Here is an 18249-nt window from a genome sequence, read left to right on the forward strand (position 1 = left end):
TCGGTGGCGGCACTATGCTTCAGCCTTGTGGCGGCAGTGTTTGAGGCGATGGACGGTAGTGTGCTATTACTGGCATGGTTTAGATTCCTCCGATCACTATGTGCACAACTAGGTGACTCTCGAGAAGGGATGCGTTATATGCTCGGCTGTGGTGGAGATCACGCCTGCTACGTATGTGTCATCACCACAGTGGTTCGAGCGCATCGACTGATTCAATGCCAACGACCACTATGACAAGGCCAACCTCCTCTTCTTCATTGACACAAGCGCCATGGATGCCCTTCAAGACCCCATGTATGTCTCGCACGGGTTAAATATATGTCCAGTTGGCCCGAAGCGTGCCAACATGCATCATTGTTAGATTGGAGGAAGAAGATCAAGCTATTTGAGAAAGTCCAACCATGGGGAAGAAGGCACACAGGAGGAGTGACCACTGAGTCAATGTTATCATCGATCGAGGACGATGACCATAATGATTTTGCTGACATCTTATTTGGAGTTGATGCTGCCAACTCCTCGCCCCATAGCCTAGGAGGTCAGGACAGCCACTTTAGTGATACTGCCACATACAATTGCGTGCAAGAATTGTTGTGGGTATTTTTTCTATACATGTGAAATTTTAAGTGCTTATGCTTATATATGCAACCGGTAATTTTTTTAAATGCCCGTGGCAACGCACGGGCAGTCTACTAGTATATTTTAGAGTGTGGATTCACTTTTTTTTGCTCCGTATGTTGTCCATATATTGAAATCTCTAAAAAATATTTATATTTAGAAACGGAGGGAGTATTGTTTTTGCATTTCTATTCCGTTATCTGATGACAGTAGAACCCAATCTATTTTGGATCGTATAGAAGTTTTTTAGATGCTTTCATGTAACAAATCCAGTGCGATTTTGGAACATTTTTGCAACGGAAACATCTACTGCTTTTCCTAGAAAGAGGGCACATCTCTCTAGCGGTCACTAGAGGACTAGATAGTAGCCCAGTGGCAAGGTCATTGTGGCACACCTTGCAGACCGGAGTTAGACTCCTATCAGGGGCGAATTTCTGCGATCTCATCCGGATGGGCTTCTTTTATAAAGATATGTCCTAGGTGCTAGTGCTCACAAATCTCATTTTCTCTCTCGCGGAGCTCTTCCAGCATGACACGTGGCACGTCTTTGCTCTCCTCCTACTATCTTTCTCAACGTGGACATGGGTTTTCAGTGCGGCGAGGGATGTTTGAGCTTCACATGGTGTGATCTTAAATTCTATTCAGAATAATATTATTAAGTGATAGTTTCATAAGACCATTTTTTTATGTGGTCAGAACAAGAGTTCTTGCTCCAATCAACATCGTGATGAACGATCTTCCAATAGTCACGCCGCCGGAGAAGCATTACCGGATGGGCGGGACATATGCCTTCCCACCTTAGACTTTTGGTCGATATATTTGTATTATAGTGAAATGCCCTTGTACAGTGAAGGATTGGACTTGAAGAATTTGGTCGATGCCTGACGTATTCTGCATCATATAACTTAATCTGGCGTAACCATCATGATCTTCACTTCGGAGCTGTTGTGATCGTGGACTTTGGAGTAAGAAGATACGGAACGGCTCTCACTTTTTTTTTCTAATTCTATCATAAGTAAGCCACTTTTTGAGACATCCTAATATCCCATCCACAGCCTAATTAAGCATGTGTGATACACACATATCTGCTGGCTTTGCTTTTGCTCTAATGTCAACGTGTGATGCGATGTCCTAGAAATTAATTAATGTCAAAGAAGTTAGGCTGGAATTGCGGCATGGTGTGCAGATCCGGTTTTGTCATCATGCCACCGGTGTGTCAAATCCGAGCAAGCGTACGCTTCAGTGCTCTGTCGTGCCTGATATGTCCAACTCCAAGCGCGATGTCAGCTGAGAAGGAAATACTAATTCCTTGCTGCTGACGGCATATGGCACGTCTTGATCTTATTATATGAGATATATTTACCAGTCTATCGAAGGTGGTCATGCGTGACGATGGGTTGGAGGTGAAAAGCGTGCGAGATTACTCTTTTTAACGAGTATATGTTCGACGTGGAAGCATATCATACTCATGCTTGCATAACCGGGGGACGTGGATGCGCTAGAACCGTCGTATTCTTGTGACCTTGAGGCTTGAGCTGTCAAATTCATCTCACCTGCAACTCTAGCAGTATCTGTTTAGCTGACAAGGACACAATAGCGCATCATCGCCTTCGTTTAAGTTCTTGCCGGTAACGATATACCGTACCGACTACTCCCTCCAATCGGCAAAAGTGCCGTGGTTTCGACATTTAAACTAAAGCCGTGCAATTACTATCAAAAAAGACTTTCGCCCCGCTTTATATATAAAGCAACAATCAACGACAATCCACCGCATACAACATACAAGCACACACATACCCGAGGCTGGATAGAGAGGTGCAAAAGAACAACTACAAACTCCAAGCAAACTACAGGTAGGAAGATTAAGCACCACTAGACTTCGATGAAGCCCTCCAACGTGAACACACCACGAAGAGGAGAGGAGCCGAACATCGACGGATCGGGGCCTCCAAAGCGGTGTTTTCAGGAAGATCGCGACACATAGCGCCGTCACCGCCCGATCCAAAGGATTAGGGTCTTCACCCGGAGCGTCCCGGAGCACCAAGAGCAGCCACGATGAAGCCTTGAAGAAGGGTATGACGGCCAAAGACGCCGCCACCTTCAGTCTGGCCAAAGGCAGACGAAGTTTTCACCCCGACAAGCACTATCCGCCACCGGAATAAGGTACGCGCAACTATGAACAGGCCGGCCACCCCCCACGGCCGAACGCCGAGAACCAGCCGCCACGCTGTACTCACGTCCATGGCCGCCAGTCTGCACCCGAGCCGAGAGCCCCGCCAATGGGCACCGCGGCTCCCACCGGCGGGGCCGCCGCCCCGGTGTCCAAGACCACCCCAACCCGTCACCACGGTCCATAGCCACCACCAACCAGTGAGGGAGCAAAAGGCCCCTCCTTCCACCCCAAATCGAGCCCCTTTGGCGAGATTGGGGACGAGCCGGCCAGACCTGGGCGAGGCATTATCGTCAGCGGCCACCAACCAGGCTGCACACCAGGGACTAGGGCCACCGTCGCGCACAACGACAAGGCCGGGAAGCACCCCTGCCTCCCTCCCCGGAGCACCCCAGCCACCACCGGCCGGCCATGCACTCAGCACCAAGCGTCGAATAAGGACCCATGAGCAGCGGGGGCAGAGGGTCGCACCACCACCACCACCACCGCGTCGCCCCCTCCACCAGCCAAGATGGCCACGACAGAGGTGGCCTCCAGCAGTGTGAGCCGCCCACGGCCCATGCCACTTGAAGGGCCAGATCTGGCAGAGCTGCAGCCGCATCCAGCCCCCTAGCGCTCACCCCCTGCACGCCGCCGCCAGATCCAGCCCCCACGACATTTATTTCGACAGGAAGGAGTGATATTCATGGCCTTGCCATCATGATTAAATATCAGTTTTGCAAGGTATGATTAGGTATCACTCGATTCACTCCAATCGAGAGCAAGACAAGTTGTTTCTGCCATCGTTAAAAAAAAACAAGTTGTTTCTGCATTTGCATGTGATGAAAGGCAGAGTTTTGTTTTTATTTTGCGGGAGACAAAAAAAGTACTCCCAACGAACCAAATTAATTGACATAGTTTTAGTACAACTTCGTTTTAATAATTAACAAAAAGAGTGAGAAGGTGTAATACATATCTGCCTCAGCTGTCTGTTTTAGTGTTTTGGGATCGCTTTATCAACAGAAAGCATGGCATTTTGTATATTTTACTGCATTTTTGTATGAAAATTACCACGTCAAATCTTGATCTTGTGGCTACGAGGGAGTTCGCTGGGGAATTCCTCATAGGGAAGAGTAAATTGCTGAAAGCCACCACATTTGTGGCACGGATACTGTAAAACCACCACTTTTGCCAAAAATTTCAAAAAACCACCACTTCCTCGGCAAGTGAGTAACAAAAAGCACTAAACGTGCTGTGAGCCGTGACTAACCGAGAATCTGACTTATCAGGCCCACCTGTCGGAGCCATGTGGCAAAGGGCAAACGGCATAGCGGAAACGTCCGTTAGGACCCCGCTAGTTAAGCCCAGCGCGCGCGCGTTAGGGCATTCCTCCCCAACCGCTCTCTTCTCTGCTCTGCTCGTTCCTTTCTCGCGCCGCACCTCCCGCCGCCGCCGCCGTCGCGAGCAGCTTCGCACTGCTGACGGGAGGGGAGACATGGTTTCTTCATCTGAGCCTTCGGACTGTTCCGACTCTTCCTCTAACGATGTGAGCCGGGTAAGATTTTGCTCATGTGCATCTAGGGTTAGGGTTAGGGGGAAAGGGGAATTTCTTCCCGATAGCAATTGAATTCATTTTCCCTCTGCTTAGGTACCTGCCAAAATGGAGTGCACGGAATGGAGCGGCATTGCTTTGAATCATCCTGCACGTTGTGAGCATCGTGCCCCCTGTGAGAAGATTGTTGCCTTTGAATGGACTGATAGTAGCAGGAGGTTCCTGGGGTGTGGAAAAAAGGTGATTTTCTGACCAGTTCAATTAGTTCTTAAAGTGTTGGAGTGATTTTGTGAAACATGTGAATTCATTGCTGATAGAATTGGTCTGAAATATGTGAATCCACTGAACTGCTTAGTTGATTGATACAATAAGTCTGAAATTAGGCAGTTTAAAGTATATATCTCTGGCCATAAATCTTGATACAACAGCAGTACAAAATGCATGAGTAGGCAGTGGAATAGTTGTATACAATAAGTCTGAAATTAGGCAGTTTCCAATTTCTTATATGTTGTGGCCATTCTTTTTTTAAATCATTTTAGCTCTATATTTGCTATCCAGTAGTAGGCAATGCAGTAGTAGAAACATGACTAATTAATGGATTGTTGTTTTTTATTTTTATCAGTAATGTTTTTAGAAATTGGTTTAATTATATTTCCTTTCTTCACACATTCATAGGATGTACCCAAGTGCAACTTTGTGGACTGGATTGACCCTGAGTGGCCAGTCCAATTGAAGCAAGCTTTAAATACCATCTGGACTATGTATGAGGAGGAGTCGACCAATAGGTTGAGGCAGAATGTACTTAATGCTGAAGAAGTAGTGAAGGTAATGGAAGAGAAGAGGAAGATGGAAAATGACCTAAGGTTTTTAAAAGTTGACTTTGCCAAAATGGTGGCTGACAAGGAGGATGCAATTACCCAGTTAGGCAATGCAAGGTTGGTTATTAGTGACTTGAAGGAACAGATTGAGAAAAAGAACTTGGCTGACAAATCAGACACTAACATTCGTCAAGTGCTGAGGGCCAAAGCAGAGAAAGAGAGAGACCAAGAGAAGGAAGAGAAGGTGAAGCTTGTGCAGGAGATGGACAAGATCAAGCAGGAGAGGGCCATGTTGTTGGAGGAGAAGGAGAAGTGGAAGCAAGAGAAAAGGCACCTGGAGTACACTATAGGTTATTTGTTCAAAGAGAAGGAGGCCACCAAGGGGAAGATCAGGAAGATCAAAGAGATAGTTGATGAATGATTCAATGTTATTGTAGTTGTATCTGCTAGAGTACTCTATCTGCTATTTGTGGCACTAAAAGTGCAAGACATTTCTACTGAATTTGAGCTGGATTAATTTGTGTTGCTAGATAATGCTATTAATGTTCCTTACTATTGTTTGAATTATTCCTCTTTATCTATTAATTTGCCTTATTTCTGCCACATTTGTGTTGAACCTGTTGATATAGATGTACTCTAGGTCTTCCATATTTCTGAGGTATTTTAGCATCAGCAGCAGTTGATGTAGATGTAGATGTATAAGTAGAAGTACCAGTTTTTGTTTAGGGAGTAGGTTGTTTTGGTTTTTGTTTAGGGAGTAGGTGGTTTAGGTTGTCGTCGAGGCTTCGATGACCCCTATTCTAGGGTAAGGTAGTTTAGGTTGTCGTCGAGGGTTCGATGATCCCTATTCTAGGGTAGGGTAGTTTAGGTTGTCGTCGAGGCTTCGATGACCCCTATTCTAGGGTAAGGTAGTTTAGGTTGTCATCGAGGCTTCGATGACCCCTATTCTAGGGTAGGGTAGTTTAGGTTGTCGTCGAGGGTTCGATGACCCCTATTCTAGGGAAGGGTAGTTTAGATTGTCGTCGAGGGTTCGATGACCACTATTCTAGGGCAGGGTAGGGTTGTACCCAAATGACCCAAAACATTTAGGCTTGACCAAAAACCCACAATAATTCTGCTACAATAACAACATTTAGGATTGACCCAAAACCCACAATAATTCTGCTACAATAACAACATTTAGGCTTGACCCAAAACCCACAATAATTCATCTACAATAACAACATTTAGGCTGCACCCAAAACCAACAATAATTCTGCTAAAATAACAGCATTTAGGGTGCACCCAAAACCCACAATAATTCTGCTACAATAACAACATTTAGGCTTCACCAAAAACCCACAATAATTCTGCTAGATCAACATAACTCCTATTTTGTACCCAAATGTCTTAATTCAAAATAACCAGAACATCATGAAGGCTTGATCACACATAACATAGGTTCACATAACATAAATACCACATAGGTTCACAGGACTGAAATTACCACATTAGGTTCAGAGGACTCAAATTGAAGAACAGGTTCACATGACTCCAATTCAAACACAGGTTCAAAGGACTCAAATCATCACACATCAAAGGTTCTGAGGACAGATACATGGGTTCTAGCACCAAAAGTTTCAACCACTGGCAGATATCAAAGATCACACATTTCCACTTGCTGTGAAGTAGCTCTTCAGTCTTCCATATTTCTGAGGTTTCTTCCTTGAACCTATTGCAGCATTTGATGCTCCACCAACTCTTCCACCTCTCACCGACCTCTGTTTTTTAGCAGCAGCAGCAATAGTTGATGTATATGTAGAAGTACCAGCAGCAGAAGAAGTCCCTTCTCCACATGGAGGCCTAGTTGCTGGCCTTGGTGCTGAGAAAGCAGCCCTAGTTGCCCCAGGACCAGCAGTTGGTGCCCTAGGAGCAACAGTAGCATCAGGTGGAGATCAGGCCTCAAAGGTTGTCCCCAATTAGTAAACCTATGGCCCATTAACCTACAGTTGCCACATCTGATTGTAGCCATCCTAGAGGTATCTTTTGGTTTAGGCACTTCAAACCTTCCCTTCTTCCTCTTTTCTTCTTTTCTTCCACTCTGGCCCTCTTTGTGGAATACAGGAGGCTCAATATCAGGTTTTCCTGACTTGACCCAAGCATCTTATCCAGGAACTGGATACACTATTGGTTTGTATGCCTCCAAATACATTGCTTTCCTCAAGAAAGGACTTACAAAATCCTTAGGTTGCATCTTGGCCTTGTAAATTGCACTGCAACCATGGTTGCATGGCAACCCTGACATGTCCCACTTCCTGCATCCACAAGTGTGCTCCTCAAGGTTCACAGCATAGGTCTTTGGCCCACTGCTTACTTGCCACAGGTTAGGCCCTGCCCTAATTGCTTTGCAATCTCTTTGATATTTCTTGCTCATCTCCAGCTTCTCTGCATATGTTGGAGCTATTTCCCATCTGGAAGTTGCTACACTTTCTCTTTTTCCATCAAACCTGACTAGCAACTTGTCTTTGATTCCATTAATCATTGTCACTATTGGTTTGTTTCTAACATCCAAGATATATTTATTGAAGACCTCACTTATGTTATTAACCACCAGGTCTGTTTTGCAATTTGTGTCCATTTCATGCCTAGCCCATGTGTGTACTGGAATACCAGATAACCACCTCCATGCATCCTCACACTCATTCTTCAAATTGGCCATGGCTACATCAAAACCATGCTTTGTGTAGGAATAACTAGCACTGTCCATGCATTATTTCAGATCTTCACCTCTAAATCCAACTCTTTGAAAATTTGCATAAATGTGCCTTAAACAAAATCTTTGTGGGCAGTTTGGAAATACATCATTGACAACATTAAGCAGGCCCTGATTTCAACAAAAAAGAAAGTAACTAGGTTTCAATCTTAAGTTCAAACAATCACTAATAAACAATATGAGCATACTTAAGGCACAAAAGAAAGTAACTAGGTTTTAATCTTAAGTTCAAACAAGCACTAATAAACAATTAGGGCATACTTAAGGCATAAAAGAAAGTAACTAGGTTTCAATCTTAAGTTCAAACAATCACTAATAAACAATTTGAGCATACTTAAGGCACAAAAGAAAGTAACTAGGTTTTAATCTTAAGTTCAAACAAGCACTAATAAACAATTAGGGCATACGTAATGCACAAAATAAAGTATCTAGGTTTGAAAGAGAACATAGATCACTGACCTTCTGCCTATCTGACATTATGGTGTATTTGCCAAACTTTCCCTCTTCTGTGCCTCCCAGAGCATACTTAAGTTGGGTGAGGAACCGACTCCAACTGGGTGTGTCCTCCACTCCTACAATTCCAAAAGCAATGGGATACATGTTGTTGTTGGCATCCTACCTGTAGCTGCTAGGATTTGTGCTCCAGTTGTAAGCTTTATGAAGCATCCATCCAAACCAATGAAAGGCCTACATCCATTTAGAAAACCCTCCCTAGGTGCATTGAGAGAAAAGAAAAGACCATGGAATCTGGGACCTGGATGTGGGTTTTCATTTGTGCTTTTTTGGAGTGACAGTTGTGACAATGCATCTAGATCCTGGATTGCATAATTTAACTGTTTCAATGTAATCAGACAACCTATGGTACTGCTTCTTATGATCTCCTAGGACAATTTCCTTTGCTGCCTTTTTAGCTCTCCATGCCATCATCTTTGGAACTTCAATTCCAAATTTCCTCTTTGCCTTGTCTACCAATGCTGGCACAGTTGTGTTTGGGTTTGATCTAATTGTCTCTAAGATAGTGCTTCCTAGCCACTTTGAGCTCACTTTACTATGTTTGTCACTAGTTGGACAAGTATGTTCTGCTCTAAACTTCTTTACACAAAATGTTTGCTCATTCTTGATCTGAGAAGCAACAATATAAAAAGGACATCCTTTGTCCTTGTGGTCACACCAAGCAATGACCCTGTCTTTGCAGTTCCTGTGATATCTGAAAGACCTCAGCTGCTTGATGTGAAAGTTAAGTACATCACTCCTAAATTGGTACACATCTTTGAAACATAGCCTCAAACAAAATTGCTGCTATGGATTGAGTTTGCTTTCATCATAGCTTTGTCTTCTCTGCTCTTGTTTTCCTTCCTGAGGGAATAATAAAAGACATAGGCTCATTGCCATCATCATCCTCTGAGTCCAAAAAACCAAGATTTTCATCCTCATCACCTGAGGGAAACCAGTCAGGCTCAATTGGATCATTGGCTGATGAGTGTGTTCTTGTTGTTGGCCCCACTCTTTTTCCAATCTTAAGCACAGGCTGCTGCAGTACTCCATCTTCACTGAAATGTTCTTCTTGAGCTACATTTGGAGCTTGTTCAGTGTGCTCTTCCTCTTCCTGCTCCTCAGGAACATCATAAATGTCCTCTGGTTCTGTGTCACCCTCAAAGTGTAGTGCTGCCTTCTTCATATCTGCTACAGTTGACTGCAGGTCTGCACTATCTTCATTAGAGCTATTTTCCTCCTCACTTTCTGAATCCAGATCCATGTCTGCATAATTGGCACTGTCTTCTATCTGAGAGTTATGGTATTCATCATAAGCTTCTGTCTGGGGAGGTGGCATAGTTTGGATGGGCTGGTAATTTACACTCTGCTGTGTGCCCAGGAACAAAAACTCATCTGTGCCTCTGCCTGAACTTGAACCAACATAATCACCAAATTCCTTATGGGCCACACCATCTTCACTAACTGCAAACACTATATCAGGATCACTGCTATATTCTTCATCAGATATCTGAACTGATTCTGCTGCCTTTCTCTTTCCCTTCTTTGCTGGAGACACAACAATTGCCTGCTGCCTCTTGCCCTTAGTAACTGACAATGTGATCCTCCTGATGTCCTGGTATTGCCTCAGCATTTCATCCACCTTAATCTGACTGTCAAGCAGATTAAAACCATCCAATCCTATTCCACCATAGCTCATGTAATAGAGGCAGTCTGAAAAACTATACCCATTGTCAAGCAGCACATACATAAGATTGTAATATCTTATGTCTTTCTTAAAGAACTTTGTCCTGATGTATTTAATCCCTTCAAAATCAATATGCACGTCCCACTGCTCATAGCTCGACCTACAATACCAATTAAAATGTACAAGTTACTATAACATAAATTTGAACAACACATAGTACAACTGGAATATAATCCTAACAGTGTAATTACCTAAATTTGTACAACACAAGTACACTGCAATCCTAACAATGTAAATATACACAAAATTTGTAGAACAAAATAATTGTAGGTTCTAATCTGTACTTAATCCCTAATCAGGACTAAATTCAGAGGCAATACAAAACCCTAGATCGACCTAAACCTCAAGAACGAAAAACAAATCATAAAACAAAAGCAGAAGGAGAAGGAGATAGAGGCCGTACGTGTCGTCGCCGGCGTTAGTAGGGGCGACTGCTGCAGCCGACGGCGAGGGCTGTCCTCTGAGGAGGACGACTCATAGTCGACCCCAAGCAGGTCCCGCCCGCGACTCCGTCCGGATCTGGAGCCGTCGTCGTCACTACCCTGGACATCGCCTGAGGGAGTAGTTGCCATGGTTGCGCGTGCAACAGAGAAGAGAGGGAGGGGAATGAGAGCACCAGGGCCGGCGCGCTGGGCTTAACTAGCGGGGAATAACGGCCGTTTCCGCTATGCCGTTTGCCCTTTGCCACGTGGCTCCGACAGGTGGGCCCGATAAGTCAGATCCTCAGTTAGTCGCGTCTCACAGCACGTTTAGTGCTTTTTGTTACTCACTTGCCGAGGAAGTGGTGGTTTTTTGTAATTTTTGGCAAAAGTGGTGGTTTTACAGTATCCGTGCACAAATGTGGTGGCTTTCAGCAATTTACTTCCTAGGAAACGATGAACTCAGGTCAATGCAGTCGGGCAGTTTATGCATGGGACCTTGTTTGAACAGAAATGCTTAGCCCGAACGAACGAGGAATCAAACAGCCAAGACAAGTAGAAACGGCTTCGCAAAAAAAAAAGACAAGTAGAAAGGGAGGTCAACTCAATTGATGCAGGATTACTCTTGGCGTAACTTTTTTCAACTTTTTTTTTACCAAATAACAAAAGGTTTTGCTTTACACACTCCTCCAAGAGAAGCTAAACGATCGAAAGAACAAACTTACACACACACACACGCTCCTAGCTAGAAGAAAGCTGCGGCCTACAATTTCGTGGCATCGCAAATACAGTATTCAAGGGGAAGTCGCCGCCGCCTTGGGTTTGGGGCGCACCTTCTTCTTCATGAGGCCAAAGAATCCTCCCCTGCTGCTCGCTCCACCACCACCAGCAGTCTTCTTCTCTCCAGCGGCGCCGGCGGCCTCCTTGTCCTTGCCGCTCTTTGCGCCGTCGAGCGCCGCTTCGGCTTGGTCCATGCGCCTGAGCTTCTCCTTGTAGGCATTCCTGAGCACGTAGGCCTCCACGAAGTCTCCTCCCATCATGGACGCCATGGCTTATCAGCTCCTCCTTTCCTTCTCCTCAATTATTCTTGCTGCTGCCGTTGCTTCCTTGCCTAATAAGTAAGGTACAAGTAAGTTAGGAGCCTAGCTAGGATGAATGATGCTTGCAGATGGTTTGGGACTTGTGTAGTTGTGTGGGAGGGTCGAGTTGAGGCGCGTGCCCGGTCGTTTATATAGACAGGCCCTGGTGGACGAACGCGCGGGAGTCCAAGGGGTGATTAGACTTTAGACTTGGTAGCATGCAAGCTGAAGCGCGGAAAAATTATTAATAATAAAGCAAAAGAAGAAGGATCGAGGCAACTTGGGGCGCACGGGAAAAGGTCACGTCACGCGTGACGTACAAGACCACAAAGGCGGCAAACAATCAAGCACGCACCAGCGAGGAGACGCACGTGGAAGATTGGTACGGTACGTATTTGGCCCACTGTTATTGACCATCGATGTCATGAGGGCTCGCATCGCATCCTGTGTGGACTGTGGTCAAACAGTCTCCCGATCGAGCGGTGCCGCGCGACGCAAGGCACCACCACTTTCTCCACTTCCTTCCTGCAGCGCGGGGGCCTAATAATGTTGGTTTTCAACTTCACATGGCTACGCACGAACCAGTTGGTGGGAGCATCGCAAACCAATCTATGGTTGGATAGTTAGACAGACTATGGTATCCTCAGTCCATCAGGGTTCAAAGTCTTGGTGCTCGCATTTATTTCTGGATTTATTTCAGAATTTTCGACGAGACGCATTCAGTGGGAGGAGACGTTTCTGTCGACGACGAGACACCTACGGTGACTTCGTCAATTTTAAAATGATATGTCGGCTCAGTCTTTCGGAGGTGCTCCTAGGGGTAGGGTGTGCGTTCATAGAAGTAAGTGTATGCGCGTGTATATGAGCGCTTGAATTTGTACCGTGTTAAAAAAAAGAGTTGGTGAGAGCGTCTCCCTGTCACGCCTGCCACGACGACCCCACCAGAAGGACCACTGGAAGACAAGCTGGTCCAGCGATCAGCGTGCACGGGTAGGATACGCTGAGCATGTCTCCATTTCGTTGTGACCGAGTGCGTAGCCTGGTTTTTTTGACAAAACATCTCCTCCTTTATTTAAGTATCAAGATAGTGGCATCATTTACAAGCTTTTGGATGATCGCGCTCGGGGGAGAATCCATTCAAAGTTCGGGAGGAGTAAACTTAGCTATCCTAGCTAGTTCGTGAGCTATTTGATTACACTCTCTAACACAGTGTTCATATATTACGTGGTTAAAATCTAAGAACATAAAAAAGCAATCGTCAAATATTGCACTAGCAACTGAAGATGAGCAGCCATCTTTCAAAGCCTGAATCACCTCAACGTTGTCTGGATTAATTTCGATCTTGGTAACGCCCACTTTACGCAAGGTTCATGCCAAATCTGACAGTGGTAGCCTCAGCCGTGAAGGAATCAAAGCATATATCAATCTTTTCATTAGCAGCAGCAATAAACTTTCCTGTGTGATCTCGTAGAACTGCTCCAACTATTCCTTCTAGAGTATCCACATCATACCCAACATCAACATGTAACTTCATATACCCATATCTGGGCTTCATCCAAGCAGCCACTCTCCGTTTTGCTTTCAGACTGCATGAAATGCTGAAGTTTGCCGCAAGACTTCTAACTGCCACGTTTATTTGGTCCGCACCCTGAGTTGGCTCTCCATGTGTTAACTTCCTTCGCTCATACCACAAATACCAGGTAGTAGTGGCCACTATTTCTCTCAACTTTGGCAAACCCAGTACGTGAATTTCTTGCTCCACCATACAAAGCAAGTTTTGAAGTATGACCTCACCTGCCCTGATCATAACGCATGCCTTCTTAATAATATCTCCCAAACCAAGCAATTTCCACACATCGACCGCCAGCTTGCACTCGAACAAGAGATGTTTAATTGTATCAGGTCCAAGTTTGCAAGCAGGGCAACACGGATTGATTTTGAGATGCTTATTGGCCAGTACCGTTTGACATGGGATCAAGCTGTGGAACGCCCTCCAGATAAAAATCTTTATCTTTGCTGGACACAATAAGCTCCAAACTAAATCCCAATTGTCACTTTGGGTAGATGTACCTTCCGTATTTTGTATCTTGTGTCCAAACTGGGACTGCCATACCACATGATAGGCCGAGCACACAGAAAACAATCATGTTTTAGAAGCATTCCATGCAATGAAGCCTCTCATTTCATGCAAAGGAAGGGGTATTGCCAGGATCCGTTGGGCATCCAAATCCCAAAATGTTTGCCTGATCAATGATTCATCCCAGTCTCCTGATACAGGACCTATAAGATCACTCACACGAGTAAGGAGATTGTTACCCCTGATTGTAATCACCTTCCGTGATGGAGATTTTGGTATCCACTCATCCTCCCAAATTTTTATGTTCTCTCCATCACCAACTCTCCATATATGCCCAATCTTTAAAGTTTCAACACCTGCCATAATGCTTTGCCAAGTATATGGGGCTTTGTTTTTTAACTTGGCACTCATGAGATCACCATCTGGATGATATTTCGCTTTCAAAATTTGTGCACATAGAGAATCTGGGTTATCGATAAGACGCCGAGCTTGTTTAGCCAACAGTGCAAGGTTAAAGCAATGAATATCTCTGAACCCCATGCCTCCTTTTTTCTTCGGTATGCACATCTTCCACCAAACAAACCAATGCATCCTCTTATGATTAGCATCATCGCCCCACCAAAATAGCCTGGTTGGTTGAGCCTACGTGCTCTGTAATCTTAATTAATTAGGACATGCGTAATGATGTAGTGGAGAGTATCATAAGTTACTCCCTCCGTACTGGTGCATATGTCATCTTACGAAAACCAAATAATGTTGGAAATATTATCACTTTTCTTATTAGACTAATCCACGAGTAAACAGTAAGCATGGCAAATAAGGTATGCATCTTATACTGATAACTAAGGATGTGAGCACATACATTACATAGAACCGAAACATTTATGACAACATATATGTGGCACCCGCAAAAAAACAGCATAGATACGTCACCCACAAAAAAACATCATATATGCGGGCAGCACATGAACGAACAAGTAGGGGATGAACGAGTCATACCCTCATGGTGGCCAGGCCAATGCGGCGGCGACATCGGCAACCTCGGCATCGGCCGTGGCCTTCTTCTTGGCACTTCGTCGTCAGCCATGGAGTCCATCGCGTCGAGATGCTCCCCAAAAACCTTATTGCCGTTCTCCCGGGCATGATCTCGAACGACAGGGTTCCGAAGGCACCTGCTCTCCACGACCAACCGTGCACGCGGTCGTCGAGATGGGATCGCCGGAAGCAGCACAGAGAGATGAACAGTAGATGGCGGCTACGGTTGTGCAAGAGGGAGTGAGTGAACTGAGTTAGGGTTCACTCCATTAAAGGTGGCCTTTAGTCCCGGTTGGTAACAGCAACCGGGACTAAAGGTCCTCCAGCCTCGCTCCAGACAGCGGCCATGTGGAGCTCCTTTAGTCCCGGTTCGTAAGCCAACCGGGACTAAAAGTAATGGGCATTAGTCCCGATCGTTTTGTCCCGGTTGCAGAACCGGGATTAAAGGCCCTCTGGAACCGGGACTAAAGGCCCGTTTTCTACTAGTGACATTCGGCATCAAGTGACCGAGCTGTGTACAAAGGTCAACCACATTGCGCTCCATCCACCCCTTCTCGGCACCCACGGATCCGGCCCCGAAGGGTGGCATTGTGGTGCACACGACATCGACTACAACCAACAACCACCCCAGACACTGATACGTCCATTTTGCATCACTATTTTTTTATTATAATTTATCCTATTTCAATGATATATTGCATATTATGGTGCAACTCTAATGCCTTTTCTCTCTTAAAATGCAAGATATACAAAGAGCGGGAGACTGTCGGCAGCTGAAATTCTGGACCTAAAGTAGCAACAGAACAGAAAGCAATTTTCCGGAGTTCGAAACGAAGCATGAATTTTTAGATAATTATTTTAAAATATATGATGGGTATTGGAGTAAAGAAATACCAGAGAGGGCCCACGAGTTATCAACATGGATAGGTGGTGCGGCCTACTCCCCTAGGCACGCCCCCTGCCCGTGTGGGACCCTGGTGGATCACCTTCCGATGTGCCCTTTGGCCATAAAATCTCATTCACCCTAGAGAAAATCACATCAAAGTTTCAGGACCATCTTGATCTTCTCTACAGAGTTTTGATGCACGCTATCTCTCTTTTTCGCAACCATTGCATGCATAAAATAGCTTAACTTCTGAGCTATTGTGATCGTAGACTTTCGAGTAAGAAGATACGGAACGGCTCTCACTTTTCCAATTCTACCTGATAGGCATCATAAACAATCCACTTCTGGAGACATCCTATCCACGGCTTAAGCATGTGATACACACATATCTGCTGACTTTGCCTTTTGCTAGCTGCAATGGCCTAATATTCTAATGTCAGCGTGCGATGCAATGCCCATGAAATGTCAAGGAAGTAGGCAGCAAATTATTTGTCAGCATGGTGTGCAGACCAGGCTCTGTCAGCATGCTTGTACTCCATCAGTGTGTCAAATCTGAACAACAAGCGTTGGCCGCTGCATGCCAAATCGACGGGCACACGTACGCTTCATTGCTTCGTCGTGCCTGATATGTCCAAATGCCATGTCACCTGAAGAGGAATAATTCCTTGCTGCTAACGACATGTGGCACAAGAGGCAGACGTGTTCAACTTATTTTATTTTACGGTCTACCCAAGGTCATGCATGACGATGGGTTGGAAATAGAAAACGTGCGAGATTACTCTTTTAGTAACCAAGTATGTTTAACTTGGAAGAATATCATATTCATGCTTGCATAACCGGGGATGTGGATGCACTAGAACCGTCCTATTCTTGTGATCTTGAGCTGTCAAATTCATCTGACCTGTAACTCTAGGTCTCTAGCAATATCTGTTTAGCCTTTTGTTTTTTGTGGGGAGCAATATGTCATTCCTTCATTAGTTGATATGCCAATTTACCAGACGACAAGTCTGATTTTTAGCCTTGATATTGACATTACAAGTAAACATACTTCATAGACACCCCGCCTTGATATTGATTTTTTTTTGAAACAATATATTGATATATGCAATCATACTTCTTAGCTGATATGCCAATTTCTGACAAGGACACAATTAATGGTGCATCATCGTCTTTGTTTAAGTTCTTGCCGTCTACTGTAGCTGCTAATATTCATGTCCTTGTCATCATGATTAAATACCACCTCTCTTGCGGGGTATGATCAAATATCACTCGATTCACGCCAATCGAGAGCAAGGCAAGTTGTTAGAAAGGTCTAGTTTTTTTCTTTTGCGGGAGAGAAAAAAATGCAGGTTTTAATAATAATCATCCTCATCATCAACAAGAGAGTGAGAAGGCATAGTGTCATCCCCCAATGCAATAGTGTTGTAACAGAGAATCAACTTGATCTCCTTTAGTGGCTGAAGTCAGCTCAATGCAGTCGGGCAGTTTATGCATGGGACCTTGTTTGAACTGAAATGCTTAGCCCAAACGAAGGAGGAACCAAACAGCCACATGTCTGTACTGATAGCCAAACATCTCATAGTGCAGACAGGTAAAAACGGAAGTCAACCCAACTAATGAAGGATTATCCTTGACTTAATTTCTGTCAACTTGTTTTGACCAATTAACAAAAGAACTTGCTTTACACACTCCTCCAAGAGAAGCTGATCGAAAGAACAAACTTACACACACGCACGCTCCTAGCTAGAAGAAAGCTGCGGCCAGTTCTACCAGCTGCGGCTTACAATTTCGTGGCATGGCAAATACAGTAGCAATATAATCAAGAGGAAGTGGGCGCCGCCGCCGCTTTGGGTTTGGGGTGCACCTTCTTCTTCATGAGGCCAAAGAAGCCTCCCCTGATGCTCGCACCACCACCACCAGCAGCCTTCTTCTCTCCAGCGGCGCCGGCAGCCTCCTTGTCCTTGCCGCTCTTTGCGCTGCCGGGCGCCGCTGCCGCAGCTTCCACTTGGTCCATGCGCTTCATCTTCTCCTTGTAGGCGTTCTTGAGCACGTAGGCCTCCACGAAGTCTCCTCCCATCATGGACGCCATTTCTTATCAGCTCCTCCTCTCCTCAACTCTTCTTGAGCTGCTGCTGCTGCTGCTGCTTCTTCTTCCTTGCTTAAGTAAGCTACCAGGAGCCTAGCTAGGATGGATGATGCTTCCAAATTGCTTTGGGACTTTGTGTGAGATGGTTGAGTTGAGGCGCGTGCCCGGTCGTTTATATAGATAGATAGGCCCTGGTGGATGGACGCGCGGCGGGAAGATTAGACTAGACTTGGCAGGCAAGCTGAAGCGCGGAAAAGTTAAACCAAAAGAAGGATCGAGGCAACTTGGCGAGCACGGGAAAAGTCATGTCACGCGTGACGTACAAGACCAAGCGGCAAGCAAGCGATCGAGCACGCACCGTAGGATTTTGTCGCCGCGAGGAAACGCGCAGGAAGAAGCAGAGTGGGAGAGTGGTACGTGTTTGTCGTCCTCTTATTGACCGTGGATCTCATGAGTCGTGTGGTCAGGCGTTGCCGCGCGACGCAAGGCACGACCACGAACGTCCCCACTTCCTTCCTGCGACGTCGAGTTTAAGGCGAGCT

General features: G+C 45.3%; 1 protein-coding gene across 1 annotated transcript; it reads right to left on the minus strand.

The window, feature by feature from the left end:
- Positions 1 to 17235: 17235 nt before the first annotated feature.
- On the minus strand, positions 17236 to 17875 carry LOC109784909 (uncharacterized). The gene has a single exon (XM_020343520.4). It carries the CDS (start codon positions 17708 to 17710, stop codon positions 17441 to 17443), a length of 270 nt encoding a protein of 89 aa, XP_020199109.1. The 5' UTR covers positions 17711 to 17875; the 3' UTR covers positions 17236 to 17440.
- Positions 17876 to 18249: the final 374 nt, after the last annotated feature.

The sequence above is a fragment of the Aegilops tauschii genome, chromosome 6, assembly GCF_002575655.3.
Source record: "Aegilops tauschii subsp. strangulata cultivar AL8/78 chromosome 6, Aet v6.0, whole genome shotgun sequence".
Classification (NCBI taxonomy): domain Eukaryota; kingdom Viridiplantae; phylum Streptophyta; class Magnoliopsida; order Poales; family Poaceae; genus Aegilops; species Aegilops tauschii.

What these genes read in the sequence shown, in the direction of transcription:
- LOC109784909 (XM_020343520.4), bottom strand. Translation starts at nt 17,710, where the DNA reads ATGGCGTCCATGATGGGAGGAGACTTCGTGGAGGCCTACGTGCTCAAG.